Source organism: Trichoderma aggressivum (assembly GCF_033847375.1).
Source record: "Trichoderma aggressivum f. europaeum strain CBS 100526 chromosome Unknown scaffold_019, whole genome shotgun sequence".
NCBI classification, from domain to species: Eukaryota; Fungi; Ascomycota; class Sordariomycetes; order Hypocreales; family Hypocreaceae; genus Trichoderma; species Trichoderma aggressivum.
Genome location: NW_026946385.1, coordinates 232,332 through 254,211, shown reverse-complemented (window position 1 = coordinate 254,211; position 21,880 = coordinate 232,332). Strand labels below are relative to the sequence as shown.

Sequence of the window (21,880 nt, the reverse complement as noted above, 5' to 3'; positions counted from 1 at the left end):
TCCAACTTTATCTCGGTTCTTTTCTTTTTTCCTTCTTGTCTTTGTTTTTCTTCTTCTTCTTTCTCCCTCTCCTAATCATCGTTGTGTGCAAGCAAGGAATCGAATCGTCCACTGTAAGTCCCCCCTCTAATCTTATCGGCGATAGCATCCGGTGCTCTGGGTATTTGTACCTACTTGTACTTGTAGCTAACCGCAGCTCTGCTTCTGCCCCGCCATCAGCAGCTCGGCTCATCATCATCACAATGGCTCTCAACCTCACCACGTCGGCTCGAGCCCTGCGCTCCTTCAAGGTTAGTGGAATCTCCATTTGCTTGATCGAAACACCCGAATAGAGCCCAATTGACACTTCACAATGCAACCCGACAGCCCTACACCCGCGCTGCTCTCCTCGCCAACGCCGCGCGATGCTACTCTACCGCTGAGCCCGATCTCAAGACGACCCTCAAGGAGGTCATTCCCGCCAAGCGCGAGCTGCTCAAGAAGGTCAAGGCCCATGGCAACAAGGTCATTGGTGAGGTCAAGGTCGAAAACACCCTCGGCGGCATGCGTGGCCTCAAGGCCATGGTCTGGGAGGGATCCGTCCTCGATGCCAACGAGGGCATTCGCTTCCACGGCCGCACCATCAAGGACTGCCAAAAGGAGCTCCCCAAGGGCAAGACGGGAACCGAGATGCTCCCCGAGTCCATGTTCTGGCTGCTCCTGACCGGCCAGGTCCCCTCGGTCAACCAGGTCCGCGAGTTCTCCCGCGAGCTCGCCTCCAAGGCCCAGATCCCCGCCTTCGTCAACAAGATGCTCGACGAGTTCCCCAAGGATCTGCACCCCATGACCCAGTTTGCCATTGCCGTCTCGGCCCTCAACTACGAGTCCAAGTTCGCCAAGGCCTACGAGCAGGGCCTCAACAAGGCTGACTACTGGGAGCCTACCTTTGACGACTGCATTTCCCTGCTCGCCAAGCTGCCCACCATTGCCGCCAAGATCTACCAGAACGCCTACAGGGGCGGCGGTGCTCTCCCTGCCGAGGTTGACCTTGAGCAGGATTGGTCTTACAACTTTGCTGCCATGCTCGGCAAGGGCGGCAAGGAGAACGAGGACTTCCAGGATCTCCTCCGACTCTACCTTGCTCTCCACGGTGACCACGAGGGTGGCAATGTGTCTGCTCACGCCACTCACCTGGTCGGCAGTGCTCTCAGCGACCCCTTCCTTTCTTACAGTGCTGGTCTCCAGGGTCTGGCCGGTCCTCTTCACGGGTAAGTTTTCTTCGTCCCTCACGGCCCACTTGCACGCTCAAACTATCCACTAACAACCTTTTCTTCAGTCTTGCCGCCCAGGAGGTTCTTCGCTGGATTCTCCAGATGAAGGAGGCCATCCCTGCCAATTACACTGAGCAGGATGTCCACGACTACCTCTGGTCTACCCTCAACTCGGGCCGTGTCGTCCCTGGTTACGGCCACGCCGTTCTGCGTAAGCCCGATCCTCGATTCGAGGCTCTCATGGACTACGCCGCTTCTCGCCCCACGATTGCCAAAGACCCCGTCTTCCAGCTGGTTGAGAAGAACAGCCGCATCGCCCCCGATGTCCTCAAGAAGCACGGCAAGACCAAGAACCCTTACCCCAACGTCGACAGCAGCTCCGGCGTCCTGTTCCACCACTACGGCTTCCACGAGACCCTGTACTACACCGCCACCTTTGGTGTCTCGCGTGGTCTGGGTCCCCTCGCCCAGCTCATCTGGGACCGCGCCCTGGGTCTCCCCATTGAGCGCCCCAAGAGCATCAACCTCGAGGGTCTCCTGAAGCAGGCCGAGAGCAGCTAAAGAATGAAAATTAACGTTGAAATGAAACATGTATGAAGAAAATTGGTTGGGCGTGGGTGTTTCTGGGAGAGCACGTGTACATATATATCATCTTATAGCTTGTCTAAAATCGACTGACTTGTTCTGTTTTGAACACTCTTTGGGCTCACGTTGGCGTGGTATGTGCTGTTTGCTGCTTGTTATTCAGAGACAATGATGTATCCGTATGCCTGGCTACTATCAGCGTCCCATTCATAAGCTGTCGCTTCCAAGATGCCAGAGGGCCTCAAAGCTGTTTACTCAGCTGTCTGGGCGTGAAATCTTCTACTGATACCACTTTTTGGCCAAAAGACCTTGACCCGCTCTACCAGTGCCAGGCACTTTGCACCGAGGCGGGTGAATCTGCAGTTTGTGAGAATGAGTTGTTTTTCAATAATGCTACCTTGGTATACTTGGATAGAAATATTCCAAGAGCGATATAAAAGGCAATTTCAAGTATCAAAACAAAGAAAAACTCGCTGAAGCTATACCTGTCTAACACCTTTTTTTTTAAACTCATGAGCACTCTTAGCAACCCTCTCCCTCTCCATTTCCCTTGACCTTTCCCTTTCAGCTTCCCCACCTCCTTTCAGCCTCCTCCCATTCCCTTCTCCTTTCCCATTCCCATTCCCTTTCTCTTTCCCTTTCCCATTCCCATTCCCATTCCCTTCTCATTTCCCTTTCCCATTCCCTTTCTCTTTGCTTTTCGGCCTTTTCCATTTCATTTAGAACATCTACCGCCGTCTTTTTGAAATCCGCATTTGTAGAAATACTCAACTGAAGACGAAATATTTGATGCCCGCCCACTATCATATGACTTCCAGTCGCACAAATAGTAGACCACGCAATGGCTGTTTCTTTTGCACCGAGTGCTTCTGGAGGCCTTTCGGCAGCTTTAAACTCTGACTCGGCATCCCAAGCATTGACGGTCATTGGGTCAAAATAGTAATTAAACAATGTTGTGCTGAGTTGTTCAACCCAAAGCAGTAGGAGAACTGCCGTGCCCTTGGCATCCCATCCAATCTTTTGAAAGACATCAGCCCCCGATGCCTTCCTGTCGACTTCCATACGAAAGGCAACTTTTTTCCCGACAAGATGCGTTATTGGCAGCTTCATCGTCTTCTGAAATCCTGTGTACTCTTCGGGATACACGGCCATCAACCGTATTTCTGGAGGCAGAGCAAGAAAAAGTTCATTGCGCTCATAAATGTCGCTCAGTAATCTCGGCTCCCTCATCTCGACAAACTTATCAAATACAGCAGTTTGAAACGCAATAGGATATTGATGAGGTTTTAAGGCCAACTGCGAGGGTATGGACCGTATAAAGTGATTGTTTCCTGTGTTAATGACGTGGACGCCCACAACTGATGAGAGTTCCGTGCCCTGATAACACTTGAGGCCAATGAAGCCGTCTCGGTATAGAGCGCAGCTGAGTGATATTCGCCCATTGCCGAGTATAGTCGACGCACCAGCCATGCTAGTGAAAAAGGGAGTGAAAGTCGCCTCACTGGCAAATTCTTTCGGCGATGAAGCAAATAAGCCACGATACGGGGCCTCGGATGCAGACTCTTGGCTGGCCCGCCAAGCAAACAAGGAATCATCCTGAGTTTGCTTCAAGATCTCCTCCTGCAGGCGAGTGAAAGCATTCCGGCCCTCGCCGTATATCATGGGCATGTTGACGTCGAATATTCCCATGAGACAATACGCAATGTCTTCTTCACGAGTCGTCTCTCTTTTTGCAGCCCAATTCATGCGGTTTGCAACGCTGGTCTGGTCTAACCGTATGTCTCCGGTAAGAATTGCGCAGGGAATTCCAGTAATCTGTTCCACAATTTCTTTAAGCTCCGTCTTTCGACCGATTTTGGTCCATTTGGCTCCGAAAAATACAACTTCCTTGGGCGCAAGCAATTCTTGCAATGTCCAGCCACGGGTAAACCATCTGCAGTGTTTAATCGACGAAGAGCTTGTTATCGGTAGCTTCATGTCATCGGGGGCGTCTTCGAGATAGGCGTAGCATATGGCCGCGTCGCGATACCATCGAAACATGGAATTGATGGCCTCACTCAGCTCGGAGCTGCTTTCTTTATTGATACAGCATGTATCTATCCACACGTAGCTGAAGCCATTTTTGAGAGCTTTTTCGCAGGTCTGTTTGATTTTGGTGAAGCCCGATTTTTTGGCTCTCGTGGACAGGTTGGTGAAATCCGTAAAAGTCACCTCATCAGAGCCCCAAGTGTGGGAAAGGATTGCATGTGGAGGTGGAGTTCTAGGGAACCAGGCGAATTCTAGCGTGCTGGTATTAATCAGACGCATAATTTGCTATGAGGATATAAACTAAATGAATTCGTGAGATTGATCGCTGGGAGACGCTCGCGTTCTTGGGAACTGTAAAGTCGACGAGAGCGAGGCGCGTATTTCGTAATTTTGCGGGGATCAGGCAGCAATCGTAGTCGCATACGATTGCGCGTTGAATGTTTTCTCACATAAGTATGTTAATGTAAGGTACATGTGGTATGGCTGCCCCTCGCGGAGGACTCTGTGTGGTTCTGGGATGCGTGAAGCAAGGCTGTGATTCGCCTTGCCCGCGCCTTGAAGTATCCCAACAGCCAATAGCATGATGTAGAGTACGCTAAGTAACTACCAATGGGAGTGTCTGTACATGCGTTTAAGTCAATCTTTCAATATATACTTAAGATGCGTGGGGATGAAACATACAATGAGCTTCATCAGATCATGTACAGCAGATAGAAGTATACATGTACTTATTAGAAGTAGCAAACACTATGGCTACATGTCCATGTGCAAATCAGCCGGGTCTGCATTCTTGCTAGTCAGAAACAAGCGTGCAATGTTCAAGATCAGGGTAATGGTCATTTATTGAAACGACTTACATCAGCCTCTTGTGCCGTTGCAACAGGCTTGCCATTTGTTGACGAGTAGCTTAAAAAGCCACATGTACATTGTAAGGCTGTGCAGAATGTTTGGTGAAGAACAGGTTCGCGTTAATTCATTGAAACATTTTCCAAATATGGTAATATAATTATCTGTTCTTTGAGAACATGGTGCTGATCAATATCCTCTCATCACTATACATACATGTGGTGTTGTAGGGTATCCCTGGCCGATCTGTCTGGATTTTGTAGATTGTGCATACCTATATAAGAGGTCTGCCCCCGATGTATTAATAAATAACCGAGACCTTTTATTAATATTGTTGAAATATATATGCCAATAGTCTTGTAGTGAATGGACTTTTTTTGACAAACATAATATTACACCCAACTACACATCTCCATAACACGTACCTTTAGGTAATCATACACATAATCATATTCAAGAGGCTGGTTTTTACTCTATTATATCATCTATATCAATACATTAGCCCTGCCTTGTATGGTTCATACAATCAACGCTGTCATAACACACGAGCCCGTCACCTGTTTCCAGTATAACAGGCAATCCTAGCCTTTGTGTCTTTATAGAGAACATCGCAGACTGGGTACATCTTACGTGCATTCCATCGCCTCCGCTATGAAAACAGGAAATCAGAGAGGATTGGGATGCCAGAAAACAGCAACGTAGGTACTTCCTAGAGTACCCTAAATAGTTCGTTCGTCCTTCAGCACGGTGCGCTGCATAAGTAACAAGCCAAGAGGCATCAAATATGAAGGCTCCTCTGCCAAGGGCAACTGTATGCATAACGAGGAGCGGCTGTTGTTTCTTATAGACAACTCACACGGGTTTCACATCCGAATCAACATGACGCCAACGGCCGTCCCCGTGAAAGAATAGAACTGCAGTTGCTAGAGCAAGCCATTTTCAGACTTATAAGACATAAGGATCTAGACCCTGCAATTACCTTTTATGGCAGTTGAGTCTAAACGGGATAGCGCTAGAGATCCTGACATCAATGTTGTTACCAATGCGGCAACCGATGCGCGTTAACGATAATGGTATTATCATTAATAATTTGGAGATATTCGCCAAGTGAGTCGGCTCATTGCACTCTCTGGTGGTTCGTTGATATGGATCTATGAAGGGGCCCAGTTCATATTGAAAGTTGAATAGTAGATGCGGTATATGTCAATATATGTATCTCGTATGCTCGTTATATACTTAACCGTGTCCCGTAAGCTGTCATCAAGTAGGCGCTTTGCATTGGTAAAACCTTTGAATCTGCTTCGCCTTATCCATACATGGCCAGATAAAAAAGGGAGAAGAAAATACGAGGAATCTGAAGGTTACAACCGAGAGGCTATGAAACTTGTGCCTCAATAGGATAGTGGTATGAGCAGAAGTAATTGCTGACAATACGGCAGGTAGTCAGCAATCCTTTTGACGGTCAGAATCCACCATCGCTTGCCCTCAAGCGGCTGGTACAATTGTAAAGGGAATCTGGTTTGTATTCTGCAGGGATCGTGCTGCATATACTGCACTCTAGGACTTTGCTCCTCAAAGTCATGATATCTCTCTTGTAACGTGTCTTTGTCACGAAACATTTCATAATAAATGCTTCGATTTGAGCTGTGCAAGTTGCCTCTTCATAGAAATGCTCCATCTGAACCAGGTCCATACTTGCGAGCAATTGCATCCTCCCGTCTGTTAGCCGTGGCTTTGCATTGCTGTTCAGGGGATAGGTATTATTGCTTCCGCGCCACTTTTCTGAACTAGCAGTGATGCGCCATGATCAAGGTCTACATGGAGGCAAAGGGGGCTGAATGAGCTAACTCATAAGCGCTATCTCGGCGGTAACAGTGGAACTCGAATCTGGCTCCTTCTTGTCAGGGTCGTACAGTACGAGTACGACCACTGGTGGCAGAATGGTAATTCCATCTGCCTCATCCAGGTGCTGCCCAACTTATATGATGTCACAACAGTACCGCGCTGAATCCAACCACCTGCTGTATTTCATTCTTAATTACCGTTTTGGATCAAGTCAGCCAGCTCGTGCTCGTTTACTGAGCGTTCCTAGGGGGGCCCTCTGTTATGAGCATGCTGATGGACAAGGTGGATCTTCGAACAGAAAGCTGCGGTGTGTTTCGCCAGCCAAGAACCCAGTAAAGAAATGATTTACTTTAATGTGGCACTTAATTGAGTTACTTCTAGAAGCAGCTTCTATATAGGGTATGATTGTCGAGCTGTTTTGTTTCCCCTTTTAGACGAGGGACCTGAGTAAGCGGCTGGGGAGGCGCTTGTACTCAACATGCAACATGCTTAGGTTACACTCGTATTCCTTAATTCTGTGTTAGCAGAACGCGGAGTAACCTTAAACTTAGACCCTAGCAGCCTTTTTGCTCCGTCAACGCGCAGAAGCATGGGCCAGCCAGGCCTCGTGCCAAGCTCACGAAGGGGCTAGATCGGCGACTGGGGGGAGTGTTGCCGAGGATAAGCTTGACCTGGTAAGAGCTGAGAACCCGTGGGTTATGCATGTGTATAAGCGCATTTCTGCTTGGTCAACTCCTCTTCTCCACCAGAAACTGTCTGTTTGTGGTTGTTACCTACTTGACAGCCTCAATTGTTACAAGTATTACTACTCGTATTTGTACGGAACGACCGAACTCAATGGGTCCGCAACCCATTGTGGGAGTTGAGAAACGCATGACCAACCCAATTCGTAGAGGAGTAAAGCCAAAAATACGAAGAGCATGGCAGAAGCGCGATTCACGGCTGAGTCTGTCCAAGGTTAGTGCGTCAGACCCCCCTGCTAGGCTGAGCTTAACAGCTTCCTCGATTCTCATCTGGGAAGCTGGGTCTTGAACGTGCTACCCCGTTCATTTCACTTGCTACAACCGGATAGGGCAATTCGCATGGCGAATAAGCTCAATGGAACGTTTGCCGATTTGATGTTTGTCATGCCGCTACACTGCCGTAATTGCCGGCGGAGGCAGTTGGACAGCTTCAGTCGGGCCTTTTCCCTGCCCAGCTGTGCGAAACAGCGAATAGCCTCGTGGTTCGGTCTTTGACGGTCTATGTTTGTCCGTCCATTAGAGCATCTGCCAGGCGTTCGAGAACAGGGGGATGAGTCGGCTTGCTCGTAGCTTTTGTGGGGAGGGCATGACCATGGCTAACTCAGCTGCTCTTTTTGGGTCCCTTGGAGGAGCTACTCCTTACTCTTCACGGGAGAAGCTGTGCTACTCGTATATTGGTGGTGACGAGCATGAACAGCGAGGGGCCGGATATGTCCCCCTGAGCGCTGGTAGGGCCTCCCGCCCTGCCGCTGGACAATGGCTTTTCCGAACAAGGCGGATCAGGAGGTTGCTTTGAGCCTGTTGGTATAATCAGCCTCAGGGAGATCTCAACAAGTATTAATAGCCCGGCTTGGCATCTACTTTCTTCTCGGCCGATACCATCTCTCTATCATCACCTCCTCTCAAAGAGACAGATCCTCAGCCATGATCTCCTCGCTCTTGGTTGCCGCTCTTGCGGCCGCTCCCGTTCTTGCGAGCCCCTTTCCTGCCGCCGCCGCTACGTGCTCATGGGAGGGCCACTGCCAGGGCGCGACTTGCAGTACCGACAACGACTGCTCTGATCCCTTCCCTTGCATCAGCGGCATCTGTGGTGGAAGCACTGGAGGAACTACTCCTCCAGGAGGCGGCACCAACCCTCCAGGAGGTGGCAATGGAGGCAGCTGTTTCCCCCTTGGCAATGCCACTCTGCCTGGTAACTTTGTTGCTCCCAGCACTCCCCTCAGCCAGTGGTGGTGCCCTCAGTCGGACTACTATGGCTTCCTGGGCTTCTCTTACCCTCTGGAGGACAGCAACTGCGGAGCCGCCTCCAACGGCTATGCCCAGATGAACAAGGACTTTGCCCAGATGAAGAAGGATTTCGGCGCCACCATTGTGCGCATGTACTACCCTACGTGCACTCAGTCCAGCGTCTTCATCAACGCTATCAAGGCCGCTTACACCAACAACATGGGCCTGATTGTCCAGGTCTGGACCAACTTCGGTGGTGGCGTAAGTACACATTCTCTATCAAATAGCAGCAGTATTCTAACATTCATGTCTAGACCGTCTGGCAGCAGTCCCAGCAGGCCATCTACAATGCCATCAACGACCCCTCGGTCTCGGCCATTGCCCCTTACGTCGTTCACTGGGCTGAGTTCGGCTCTGAGCCCGTTGGTGACGGCATGGACCAGGGCAACTTTGTCAACGACCTTGGCAAGTTCCGCGCTACTCTCAACCAGAAGGGAATTTTGGTCGGTATCAGCGAGGATTGGGACAGACCCGGTACCATGAGCGGCAGCGGCGGCAAGGGACTCGGCTCCATCGGTTCCGGCGTCAAGGCCAACTCTGATGTTGCTCACATCCACCCCATGCCCTTCTACCACTTCAACCAGGCCGAGTCCTCTGCCTGGAGCTACATCCAGTCTCAGATCGCCTGGGTCAAGACCAACGTTGGCCTGCCCGTCTGGATCTCCGAGACTCAGTGGGCTTGGGGTCCTACTCAGCACTACCCCGGACACACTGACCTGGGCCGCACTCAGTACACCAACTACTGGAAGACCTTTGACAACAACTGCGCCTACTTCAAGACCAACAACGTTGGCTGGTTCCTCCACGCCTGGAGGGGTGAGGACACCTTCGACATCAACGACCCCAACGGCGGATACATCATCCCCAACTGGAGGCCCCAGAAGTGCTAAACGAGTCACGATGGACGATAATGTGAACAAGCCGTTTGCTTTGCAAAAGCGGCTTCTTTTCGGTGTACATAGCTTTATACGCCTTGTGAAGGCATATACATAAATTTGAATACTCCATGTATGGAGTGCTTGTTTATACAAAACCCACGCTGCCAATGTCCTCCGTGAATGCATCTTGAACGTGCACACTGTAATGTAACATCACAAAATCTTTGGTTGAGTGAAATAGAGAGATGAGATTAAACCCTTGCTGCAACCAGACTCAAGTAAATGCCCCACAGAAGGCCAATGAAACTTAGAAACACGATGCGGCGATGAACAGGGACGAAGCTGAAACTGATAATCGATGCGATGGGCCAAATCTTGTATCCTGCGATAATAATAGGCATTGTTTGCTGTTTCACGAGATTAGTTACCATCATCTCTTCAAGTGGAGGGTTAGCGCTGAGAACCCACGGCTTTGATATTAGAAGATATCTGAGACATTGGTTGACCCTTTAACACTCCCATGATGACCAAAAACGCAACAGTATTCATGATCGCCCCGGCAGTGATGCAATCGATGAACCATTTGGTGAGAGTGTTTCGGATGCTGAACTTGGATTGAGTTGCTGCTTCAGAGTGTGATTGAGATCCCCCGCCAATGGAAGCCCCAGCTGCGGCTTCTTCCATCGCTTTGAGTTCTATATCCTTACCTCCATCTCGTGATTTCTGCATGGGTGGGTATGCTGGGAAGGACTTTTCGAGAAACTGCTGCCAAAGGTAGTTTGGGGGAGCGGTGATGAGAGAGAGGACTATGAAGCGGAAGAGTTGGAAATGGTCCAGGTGAAAGGCGGTCTGTTGTTGATAGAGTAAGTATAAAGCGTTGACACAGTATAATGGACATATGGGGAACATGATGTATGAATCTCACATTGTTCCAGTATGTCTCAATGAACTGAGCACAGAGGTTGGACGCTGTTGATAGGGCTGCGGCCTGAAGCGTCGCGGTCAGGATTGGAGACGGCATCTTGCACCACAGTTGCGGCAACTTGGACAATCGAATGTCTCCTGAATATGAATGTGCGTTTTGGATGTTGATTTTGTATGGTGCAAGACTTTGAAACTTTTGCGATCGCAGACGTCAGATACATGTACGTGTAAGGAGGCCATCACGTGAGAGGCCTGGACGTGGAATGGCGATCTGCGGACAAGGTGGAATTTTGGTGGAGATGCTCGTGTTATGGTGTTGGAAAGTCAAAAGTCAAAGTTTATTCTATTCATGTGTCTATAACTCTCTGAGATACTTTGCCAATCTAATCGTTATTGTCTGCTATCCTGCCTTTTTGATTCAGGTCTTTAGTCAACACAGTGGCCACAGTGATCCAGTTGTTGGCCAATAGCATGAAACTCTCTTCCATCTTACGCAGGAATCCTCACCACAATGCGTCCCGTCACTTCGTTGTTTTTGAGCTTCTCAAAAATTCTCGGGACTTCTGAAAAGTCTTCGATTTGAACCACAGGGTTGATGATGCCTGCAGCAGCTTGTTCCAGGAGCTGCACTATCTGCTGCTCAGTCCCTACCATAACACCTGTGACAGTGAGCGCTATCAGAGTAACACAATTAGCAACGCTACAGTTCAGAAATGAGGATGAATGTACCTTTTACTGCGTATAGACTGGCCGTCATGGGGAAATTGAATGTCGCTGGGGGTAAGCCGATGATGGCTAACAATCCCGCGTTCCGAACCAGCTTTGGAGCTACCTCAAACGCGGCCTCAGATCCCGATACAATAAGGCACGCGTGAGCTCCCTCTCCGGTTATTTCCTTCACCCTCTCCTCGACATTCTCCGTGGCAAAGTCGATGAAGAACTGAGCACCGCATTGTAGACTGAGATCCCGTTTGGATGCCCCGGAATCGACTGCGATAACTTTGAAGCCTCTCAACCTGGTGGCAATTTGGATTCCTATGTGTCCCAGGCCGCCGCCAGAGCCTTGAACCACCACCCATCCATCACTGGGTATATGCGTATCGAGCTTTCCAATCCCGCCTGCCATTGTCAGCCCTGCACACAGCAAGGGAGCAGCTAACTCTGAACGCAAGCCGTCTGGAATCCTCGTCAAGTATCGCGAATCAGCGATTACGTATTGCTGCAGAGTCCCTTGAACATGAAGCCCAGTGAAGACGGGGTTTGCACAATGGTTTGTAGATCCGGTTTTGCATCCTGAGCAAAGGCCGCATGCGCTGTGAAGCCATTTCACGCCTACCCTTTGGCCGAGTATCGACTCTGAGACGTTCTCGCCTGTTTTGACGACTGTGCCGACTCCTTCGTGGCCTATGACGGGCCTGTAATTTCCCCAGCCAAGCATCGCCCGAACCTCTGATCCACTGACAGAAGTTAGCAACACCAGTTGCATGTGAAGAGCATAATCAAGTCCTTACCAGATACCGCTGAATTCCAACTTGACAAGGACTTGATGCTTGCCCGGGGCCTCAACGGGATGCGAATTGTCAATTCGAACGATTCCATTTGGCCCAGGATTTTCTATGACGGCTGCGCTTTGAGTGGTCGGTATTGATGAGCTCATGTTTAAGATTCTGTGACTGTTGACTACATGTACCCGGTAAGCAATGAGTAGGTAAATTCAGCTCGACACTCGACACTTTGTTACTATTGATAAACTATTGTTCAAGTAAATGTATGACTTAAATAGTCTAGGCGTAACTATCAGTTGAATATTATTTTAGAAAACCTCCAACCATCTTCCGGCATCCCCGCATCGGCAGTGGACTCCGGATAACTGTCTTAGTGGGGACGGCTCTTGAGTCGGCATTAGAGCTATTAACTGATGAATGATATGTAGTTCAGAGTCATACATACAACATAAATATCCAGATTGCCTCAAAATAACACCTGAATGGGTGAACAACCCTTGACATTATTTCATAAGGCTTTCGAAAACAGCTGCAATATCTAGAACCTTTCCATCATATCCGCTGTCCCCCAGAAACGTAATACCAAATGGCAGCCGTGTTCCCTCATCCTCTACCCATCCGGCGTTAATGCTAACACCGCATAGGTCAACAACATTTGCGGCATACGTGAATATGCCAAGTTTCGAACCCAGAGCTATTGGGTCATCCAATACCTCTTGTATAGTAGGATGGCAAGGCATGGTAGGCACAACTAAAACGTCAATGCCATCTTCCAGTTTGTTGAACATTCGGCGTGCCGCTGCGATGCACTGCATCTGCGTGGCTTGATCCCGAAACACTTCCCAGGCTTTGAGGTCGGATGACAAAACGCCTTCAAAGATCTTTTTTGTGACGGGATGAAGTGTGTCAATATTTTCTGTGATAAAATCGTGTCCGATTGAAGCAAGACGTTCATGGATAAGAGATGCACCATAGATGAGACCGCCCGCCTTGACAAATGGCATGTAGTCGATATCGACTGGTGTTCCTCCGCACGATTGTAACTTGCGAACAGCTATTTTGAATAGCTGCTGGTAGCTTTTCGAGCACAATGCTAGGAAAGAATCTGGAGGTGTGCCAAAGGTGAAACCTCCCAGTCCGAATCCTCGATAATCCACCATCCAAGTAGGTAGGCTCGATGGTGGTTTGGCGTACGAATCTAAATGGTCATACTGATCCATTACATACCAAACCTGTCTTGCATCATGCAGAGAAGGCGCTAGGATCCCGAGTGTATCAAGGCTTTGACAAGCAGGTACCGCGCCTCTTGCCGAGATGGTACCCTTGGTTGGTTTGAAGCCGACGATTCCGTTGAATGCTGCTGGACCCCGAACACTTCCGGCGGTATCGGTACCAATGGCAAAGGACACAAGTCCAGCAGCGACGGCAACAGCTGGTGCAGAAGATGAGCCACCAGTGATGTGTTTCTTGGAATGGTAGCTGTGAGGAGTGCCATACGGGGAGCGACATCCTGTTAAACCAGTGGCAAGTTGGTCGAGGTTCAATTTCCCTATATATATTGCCCCGGCGTCAAGTAAATGTTGAATTGCTGGAGCAGTTGAGGTCGCGGTATAGGCGAAGCTGTCGCACGCAACTGTGGTGATCACCCCAGTCACGTCGATATTATCCTTGACGGCGAATGGAATGCCAAAGAGAGGAGGAAGTGCTTTGCCCACATAGGTCGTAGACAATCGTTTGACAGCTGCCAATGTACTCTCTAGAGATTCTCGAGATACCCACAAAGATGGATCAATGCTCTCATACTTGGCTATTCGATTGAACACTGATCGTATGACAGCTTCTGGATTGAGTAGACCATCTCTGTATAGACCTCTGAGCTCACTGATAGAGGGAAGCGCTATGGCATCAAGATTTGCAACAAAACTCGGCTGAAGAGAGCGAATTTGATATAGCTGTGCAATGAGCTCACTGCTATGGCCAACATATCCGAAAAGGCCATTTTGACAGACGATGGTGTCTAATGATGCTGCCACCATGGCTGGATCAAATCCTTCGGTACAGTCAGAGAGGACGCAGCATTCATAACCTCTATCGTTACACTCTCGTAACGTGCTCATAACACAACATCTAGAATCACTGTTAGTCGTGTACACAGCCAAATGGCACTGCTTCCTCCAGACATACTCTGTCGTCACTCCAGTGAGTATCAAATGTGTAATCCCTCTAGCAAGCAGCAGCCTATGGAATCCGGTACCCCAAAAGCTTCCTTTTCCTGGTTTGTCAACAATTGGTTCACCAGGATTCGGCTTTAGCTGGTTGATGATATTATGACCCCTCTCTCCTCTCACCAAGAGTTTCCCCATTGGCCCCTCGTCACCGATGCCCATCGATTGGTTGCCGTTTGGCGCATTCAATTGTCTCAGTCTTTTCGCAGCAGGCAAATCTCTGAGATTCGGAAGATGGCCTTCTCGGGTATAAATGACATGCAAGCCCATAGAACGTGCCGCTTCTAAAGCTCTCTGGACATTTGGTACGATTTTGCGGATGGACGAGAAGATGGCGGGGTTGCCGCATACAATGGATCCGAAGCCGTCTGGATCTAGAAAATCCCGTTGCATGTCAATCACGATGAATGCTGTGGTAGCAAGAGGAAAGGTAAATCCGTATGGGCGAGCATTTGGGAGTGATAATTTCACTTCTGTAGCCATTTTGAAGGTATTGACAGTGATTCTCGCATCAAGTCTGTGAAGATAGTAACTTGGATCAAATTGGAAATTGAGCGGAGAAGCGGCTCTTGGGGGTTAATAATCCTTCCGATCGGTTTTAGTTTCCATGTCACCACGCATATAAAACGCACGTCTGCCTGATTCCTCATTGCAGCTGGCTGGTAAGCTCCTAACAAAAGCAGGCAATTTCACGAATGTCTTGTATTTCGCGCGTATATTTAGCCAACAACAAGCTCATTGAGCACTTCAATCTAGCTGGTCAACTATCGCCAAGCATTTAAGCATCAATGGTTTCGAATCATGCGACTTCTTAGCTTCAACGGCAATCGCCTGGTGTGCACAAAAGATCTCATCAACGAACCTCCACCATATGCGATTCTCTCCCATACCTGGGGTGGCGATGATGATGAAGTCACATTCAGCGATATTACTGCCGGCAAAGGCTCTGCTAAGCCTGGGTACCGTAAAATACAGTTTTGTGCCAGACAAGCAGCTTCAGATGGCCTATCCTACTTCTGGATAGATACCTGCTGTATTGACAAATCGAATAGCACAGAGCTTCAAAGGGAGATCAACTCCATGTTCCGACTCTACAAAAACGCTGCCAAATGTTACGTATATCTGTCTGATGTAACAAAACACGGAGACAACAACCAGGTTGATGCCTCACCTGCACCGAGTTGGGAGTCTTCCTTTCGCAAAAGTCGGTGGTTCACTCGGGGTTGGACTTTACAAGAACTCTTAGCCCCCGCGACAGTGGAATTTTATTCTTCTGAATGCGCGCATCTCGGAAGCAAAGAGTCATTAGAGAGAGGAATTCACGAGATTACTGGAATTCCAATCGATGTGCTTCGAGGACGCCGGCTGTCTGAGATTAGTATCGACAAGCGGATGGCGTGGTCAGAAAGACGTTCCACAACTTATCCCGAAGACAAGGCCTACTCCCTCTTGGGCATATTTGGTGTCTATATACCGCTCATATATGGAGAAGGGCAGGATAATGCGTTTGCACGTCTGCGGCGTGCAATTAACGAGCAAGGTCAGGCCTCCAACTTACACAGCCGCTCCCTTGGATAGCCCTAGTGCTAACTTCCTCCTCCTCAGATATTGTAAAAGGCAAGCTGGACCTCCCCGTACCCATCATCCATTATTAACGTTTGTATACATCAGATCACTTTTCTAAAGAGACGAGAGATCGCCTCCTGGGATGGCTCCCATACATTGATCAGCAACGCTTTTACACCGAATCCCAAAGCGCTAGAAAACCTAGCGCCAGTACGGGCAGCTGGTTTGTGAATAGACACATAGTCCCATGGATGAAAGAAAGGTCTTTACTTTGGTTACATGGGAAAGGTAAGAAAATATTGGTATTTCATGAATAGGCATATGTGCCTTTCAAAGCTATGATTGACAGCAGACGCAGCGGGTTCGGGAAAGACAATCATGACCTCCAAGGTTATTGAGCACCTCGAGAGCACCCATGATAGTATGCTTGCATATTATTACTTTTCGTTTCGGAACAAGGATTCTCAAAGTCTTCGCAGTATGAAATGTGCCCTCTTGGTACAGATTCTAAAGAGGCTTTGTATTCCCCATCCCGATAACGAGAACAAGTTCTTCATCCCTCAAGCATTTCGAAGCCTTTATGACGTTCATTTTCCATCCAAGACCCCTCCAATGGAAGAATTAGACTCTCTATTAATAGAGATCATAAATCTATCAGAGGAAACGTTTCTTATAATCGATGCGCTAGATGAATGCGACTCAGACTTTGTTAGAGGTGAAGCTATCAATTTCTTGGCCAGCTTGTTCAGAAACGTCAAATCGAAGCTTCACATTGTTATCACAAGTCGCCTAGAGGTCGATATCGAGACAAAAATATCACAGGCATCTATTCCGACGAGTTCGGTGGCTCTCCACGCTACAGATGTCGACCGGGACATACGCAAACATTTACGAGCCTTGATGAGAGAAGAGGATTCGTTCAAAGCTTGGTCTCATGCTCTCAAGAAAAGGGTAATAGAACACCTTGTCCAGAATGCTGACGGCGTCTTCCGCTGGGCAGATCTCCAAATACAGGGACTGAGGGGCAAAACGCGAGAGATTGACGTCAACCGAGCCTTGAAGCGACTTCCTCGTGGCTTGGGCGAAACCTATAGCCGCATTCTTCAGCGCATTGATCTGAACAACTACAAACTGGAGGCCATGGCTGTTCTCAGATGGCTCGCATGTTCAACGAGACCTCTGAATCTCGCCGAGATTGCAGAGCTTGCCGTTTTTGAGGTGGAAGAAAGTGATGAAGCGAACCTTTTGCCTTCTTCTAGCGAGTATGAGATATCTTGCGTATATCAAAATCGGTTTGGCTCGGCTTTGGAAGTCTTGAACATTCTTTCCGGGCTCGTCACAAGCACACAGCTATCCGACAAGGATCCCCAGCCGCGCAACAGCATCGTCTCATTCTCTCATTTCTCAGTTAAAGAATATCTGCAATCAAGCCAGGTCTCGCCTACGTACTTCAAGTTGATATTGAGCGAATGTCATTGGTTTGTATTAAAAAGCAGTTTCGCTTACATGCGGGCCTTTGACGTTGCAGCAAGAGAGAATCAGGAATTGAGAAATTGCCCCCTTCTTCTCTATGCGTGCTTTTCAATATGGGAACACGCTAAAGAGCCTGAAGTCTTTTTCGCCAAGGGCGATCATGGCGAGAGCCTGCTTGCTTCGTTCATTGCCACTTACCTTCAAGAGTACGGGTATGCCATTGCGGTAGCTCTTGAACGTGCATTCCTAAATTCACAACGGATTTCAGAGGATGTTTCGCAGTTTATTCGCCAGTTTATCGATATGGGGGCTCAGAGTTCGTCGACATGCTCTCAAATTTACTCAGCAGTTGCTTTTGCAGATTGTAACCTCATCAATTTGCTCCTCAGTTGCAATCTAGATGCTCCATATGACATTCTACTGAGAGCAACTCTAGACTTCAACCAGCCAACAGACATTCAAGTCAAAAAGTCCACAGTAGCGGTTGATTCGGATAAAAGTCTTCAATTCTCTCCCGTGTCTGGCATTGTACAAACTGTCGTTGACAAAATGACCAGCCAGGTCTCTGTTCTGGAAACTGGCTCTCAAAGGCCACTATCAGCCCGAACGAATACAGAAAATCGCATCGCTGTATGGAAAATACTCCAAGCAGAACCTCGGGTTCAATTAAACGCCAAAGACCGTGACGGGAAGACACCGCTGCTCCTGGCAGCGGTACACGGCGATGAAGACTTTTTTAGGTATTTGTTTGCGCAAGATGGCATTGAGACAGATATACAAGAAAGTCATGGATGGGACCTTCTAACCTGTGCCCTATTGGGTAAAAACACTACCATCATTAAGATGATACTTGAACGGGGTAACTTTGATCTCGACCACATGGATCTCTATGGCCGAACGAATTTCGAATGGAGCACCCATTTAGGGTTACACGCGGTTCTAGCATCTGCATCAATGATGCCAGAGATCTCTCGCCAAACCTCCGAGATGCGCCAGATTCCATTCACCGTCGTCAAAGAAATAGCTACCGATGGAGAAGTGTGGGCGTGCATCTTCTCACAAGACGGCTCACGACTAGCTCTTTGCCTTTCCTCCAATAAAGCTCTGATCTTTGACCTTCAAAAAGACGAATTACAAAGCACCTTGGGCCACGAAAAGCCCGTTACCAAAGCGTCCTGGAGTCCGGATGACTCGTTGATTGTGACCCTCAGCCTCGACGGTAAGCCAAGGTTATGGGATTCCGAGGCAAGATTAACTACTCCAAATCCCTCTATGGCTCCCTTCAAGCTGACGTGTTTTCTAGAGCGGAGAGCTGGTCAAAATTTTACCCCTGCATCATGAAGCCGGAATGGGATGCCATTGGTCACTTGACGGCAGATATGTCATCTTGACTGCCTTGAGTGATACGCTTGGTATTGTGACTATGGAAATATCCGATGGTCATTATCGCTCGTGGATCGAAATTCAAGGTCTACGCGTCCAATGTAGTGCCATGTCAAGGGACGGAAAGTGGCTTGTGGCTGTAACATATACAAAAGAGCTGCTCATCTTCCGAGTTGCGGCTGCGGAACTAGCAACCAAAATCTCTTTGTCGGAGCGTCCGTCTTGGATTTCTATCAGCGACGGCCTCAGCCTCATTCTTATGGGATACGTTAACGGCGGGTTCGATATTCGGCTTCTCCCGAGCGGTGAAGTCATTCAGCGACGTCCTGGTATAAGCAACACTGATTATCTTTTGCAAGGATCCGTAGGTGGAGAAAATGATGCATTTCTCTTGAGAGCCGAAGAAAGTAAGTCCCCATCCGGCGATTCTTCTTACTGCGAAGAAAATCTCACAGAACAAATAGACGGTTATATAAGCATTTGGGATCTCAATTCGGGAACTCTTGCAGGGCTCGAACACGGCCACTATCCTGAGCGAACAAACTTTGCCGCATGGAGTCCGGTCGACCCTTGTGTCATTGCATCTGGCGGAGATGATTACAGATGCAGGATGTGAGTACAACTTGTGATATAATAAATTTGATAAGTCAGTCAACCTGTATAGCTAATAGGGATTAGCTGGTCCTGCCGAAATAATTTACTCACCTATCACGAGGACTGACGAGTCGCGGAGAACGCTTCATCCCTTGAGGAAAATACTAAGTAAGTGATTCAAGAAAGCCGGACAATTTGGTCCGTGTCAATATAGCTACATATTTATAGAGATAATATTGACCAATTACTTAGCACAATGCTCCTTGTGGAGGAAATATTAAATATTACAGCATCTGCAAGACGTACGTCACGTCCTAAGCATGTTCCGATATATATTCTTGAACCAATCTTTGTCGAATGTTAGATATTCAAGGGAATCACACCATTGATCCTCTTACTGCAGGGCACGACTGCTATACCGAAACGCCATGGTTTCCTGAAGGATGCTTCCGAGAAACTTCTTCCGAGACAAAATGACCCGGCCGTTGGAGACCCACCTGGTCAAGTGAGACATGTTGTGCTATGTTGAGGCTCTGCAGCGAGCTGAATATCTTGACGTGGCAAGCAATTTATGGCACCTTGGGCCTCTTTCGGTGATGTTGTGGCCCCCGGCCATTACTCATGGACTCAAGTCGGTGGCTTGGTCGCTCAGGCTGAGAAGACTACACTGATGCATCTCATCCCTTCTATGATAGCAAAGAGCCATTAACAACTGGCCACATGGCAACAAAGATCTCTACTATTCGACGATAGACCTTTGGTACTCATGGTTATTATGGGGGGTTGGGCTGTAAATGTTTCATAACAAAGCCAGAGGTTGCGATGAGGCTTAGCAGGTGACACGGATGTTGCGCAACCTGGGATATGCCTGGCATAAGCCTCTCCATGGAAAGGTTGTGAAATCCTCTGATTTTCCTTGCATCGAGACTATTACTGGAATATATAAAGATATCTCTATCTTCAACGGCGTTCTCTCAATCCAGACAACCTCTGCTACAAACAGTATTGTCCGGTTTGCTCAAGTCCAAGTATAAGTTATGAAGGTTTCACTTGTTCTTGGGGCCATTGCCCTATTGCCCACAGTCATTTCGGCCAAGGCATCGCCACCCGCAGCAATTGTGAGCCCCTAGTACCATTCATAATACCATAATGTTGACAATGTTGTCGCTTTAGGCCGAATATTGCAGGCAAAAAGGTACGTCGACCCATTGCAAAAGGCCATCACTGTATTAACATTGTAAAAGGCCAATTTGCCCAGTTGGTGAAAGGAGTCTGGAAATGCGTCCAAATCTCAGACGTCTGCAGTCCAGGTGAGGATGCAGGCACTATTCACCAAGACAAAGATACCGGCGAATGGGTTTGTTGCTTAAAGGGCCATGAGTTGAAAGACGGCCGATGCGCACCACCTGCCTCCGAGTGTGAGTAAATGATTATTGAATGACTGTTATCTGCGACTTACAATACCCACAGGTCCTCTTCCTACTGGATTTTGCAAATCTCCAACTTGTGCAAAAACCCTGAGGTCTGCCGAACTGGAGACTCTTCTCCGTCAAGCCTTTTTGGAATGTTTCCCCCATGACGAGATACACCTGGATTCATTCATTAGGTATCAGATAAACTCTCTCGAAACTGGAATCAATCTTTTTGAAAAGATTTATCAGGACAAGCAGCAGCCACTCGACGGGCGCCAATCACCTTCCAATCCTTCCAGGGAATGGTGGAATTGTGCTCAGGATAATTCGCCCTGCAAATGGCTTGCTTTGGAGCATAACAACGCCCCCAAAAAGCTGGCGCCATCGGGTTATGAAAAGATGATTCTCCCTAACCCAAACCAGCCAATCTCCAATTACATATATCCATTCGATATGTGGATGACGAAGCTTGCCGGTGGGCAATTCACACTTTACATCAACGGCAATCAGATCCAACCGCATGACTCAGGCCTTGACTTTTTCATCCCTGCCGGTGAGCTGTCATTCTCAGTTTGGCAACATTAAGCCCGATTACTGTGTTACTGACGAGTGCTGTTAGGAACTGCCGCTGATGACGTTTGGTATAAGTCTGAAACTGGTGCCCTGATTCTCTTCTACGGATCGTGCTCTGCCGATACCCCATGTTTGGGAAGACAAGTCGTTCCTTGGACTAGAGGTGTTTCGCATAAACGACTGGGACAAGATGGAGAAATTTACATTGGGCAATACGATGATGACTTGGTTCTTACCATTGCCGATACTGAGACGACTTCCGAGCAATATACTGTTTTCGCCGACGGCGTAAAACTTGGCTCTACACATGGCAGGCTCACTTTAGGAGATGAAAAGTACAAGAGATCTAATATTCGTATGGTCGATGTCGGATCTGGAGCTGCCGGCGCTCTACGGAGCATCGCGAATGATGGGTTCTGGGGATCATTCAAGATTCCGAGAGGTGAGAACATATATGCTTGTGACGTGGAGTATAGAGACCCTAACATGTCAACAGGAGCTAGGAAGATTACCATCGTTGATGATTCGTCCGACTTCGACTTCGCCTTTGAGTATCGTCTTGATACTGCATGTAGCTGCTAAAGGGAAGGACTTGGCCATGATAAAAGCACGTTGGTAGAGAAAATGTTGGTTTGGTATAGGCTGGTATTTGTGGTTGTCTAGAAGCAGTAGGGTGAGCCTTTGCCTACATATGACAAGAGCTGTTTTAATAGAGACAAAAAAAATGTTTACTTCGTCGAGAACTTCTCTTCACAATTTGATG

The 21,880-nt window shown here is 48.3% G+C and overlaps 7 protein-coding genes across 7 annotated transcripts; 4 read left to right on the top strand and 3 right to left on the bottom strand.

The window, feature by feature from the left end:
- Positions 1–242: 242 nt before the first annotated feature.
- Triagg1_5452 (uncharacterized protein) lies at positions 243–1,811 on the top strand (the record flags this gene model as incomplete). The annotated part of the gene is made up of 3 exons (XM_062899968.1): positions 243–290; positions 367–1,247; positions 1,316–1,811. The coding sequence occupies 3 exons, from the start codon at positions 243–245 to the stop codon at positions 1,809–1,811; spliced, it is 1,425 nt and encodes a 474-aa protein (XP_062755573.1).
- Positions 1,812–2,399: 588 nt separating this feature from the next.
- On the bottom strand, positions 2,400–4,142 carry Triagg1_5451 (uncharacterized protein; the record flags this gene model as incomplete). Its single annotated transcript, XM_062899967.1, has 1 exon — positions 2,400–4,142. The coding sequence occupies one exon, from the start codon at positions 4,140–4,142 to the stop codon at positions 2,400–2,402; it is 1,743 nt and encodes a 580-aa protein (XP_062755572.1).
- A 4,079-nt stretch (positions 4,143–8,221) lies between these two features.
- Positions 8,222–9,474, top strand: Triagg1_5450 (uncharacterized protein; the record flags this gene model as incomplete). The annotated part of the gene is made up of 2 exons (XM_062899966.1): positions 8,222–8,785; positions 8,839–9,474. 2 exons carry the CDS (start codon positions 8,222–8,224, stop codon positions 9,472–9,474), a joined length of 1,200 nt encoding a protein of 399 aa, XP_062755571.1.
- Positions 9,475–9,912: 438 nt separating this feature from the next.
- On the bottom strand, positions 9,913–12,043 carry Triagg1_5449 (uncharacterized protein; the record flags this gene model as incomplete). Its single annotated transcript, XM_062899965.1, has 5 exons — positions 9,913–10,311; positions 10,388–10,579; positions 10,894–11,060; positions 11,116–11,843; positions 11,898–12,043. The coding sequence occupies 5 exons, from the start codon at positions 12,041–12,043 to the stop codon at positions 9,913–9,915; spliced, it is 1,632 nt and encodes a 543-aa protein (XP_062755570.1).
- Positions 12,044–12,394: 351 nt separating this feature from the next.
- On the bottom strand, positions 12,395–14,599 carry Triagg1_5448 (uncharacterized protein; the record flags this gene model as incomplete). Its single annotated transcript, XM_062899963.1, has 2 exons — positions 12,395–14,018; positions 14,076–14,599. The coding sequence occupies 2 exons, from the start codon at positions 14,597–14,599 to the stop codon at positions 12,395–12,397; spliced, it is 2,148 nt and encodes a 715-aa protein (XP_062755569.1).
- Positions 14,600–14,917: 318 nt separating this feature from the next.
- On the top strand, positions 14,918–19,154 carry Triagg1_5447 (uncharacterized protein; the record flags this gene model as incomplete). Its single annotated transcript, XM_062899962.1, has 4 exons — positions 14,918–15,075; positions 15,169–15,656; positions 16,041–18,374; positions 18,694–19,154. 4 exons carry the CDS (start codon positions 14,918–14,920, stop codon positions 19,152–19,154), a joined length of 3,441 nt encoding a protein of 1,146 aa, XP_062755568.1.
- A 1,015-nt stretch (positions 19,155–20,169) lies between these two features.
- Triagg1_5446 (uncharacterized protein) lies at positions 20,170–21,699 on the top strand (the record flags this gene model as incomplete). Its single annotated transcript, XM_062899961.1, has 6 exons — positions 20,170–20,250; positions 20,306–20,327; positions 20,377–20,550; positions 20,603–21,097; positions 21,164–21,559; positions 21,614–21,699. 6 exons carry the CDS (start codon positions 20,170–20,172, stop codon positions 21,697–21,699), a joined length of 1,254 nt encoding a protein of 417 aa, XP_062755567.1.
- Positions 21,700–21,880: the final 181 nt, after the last annotated feature.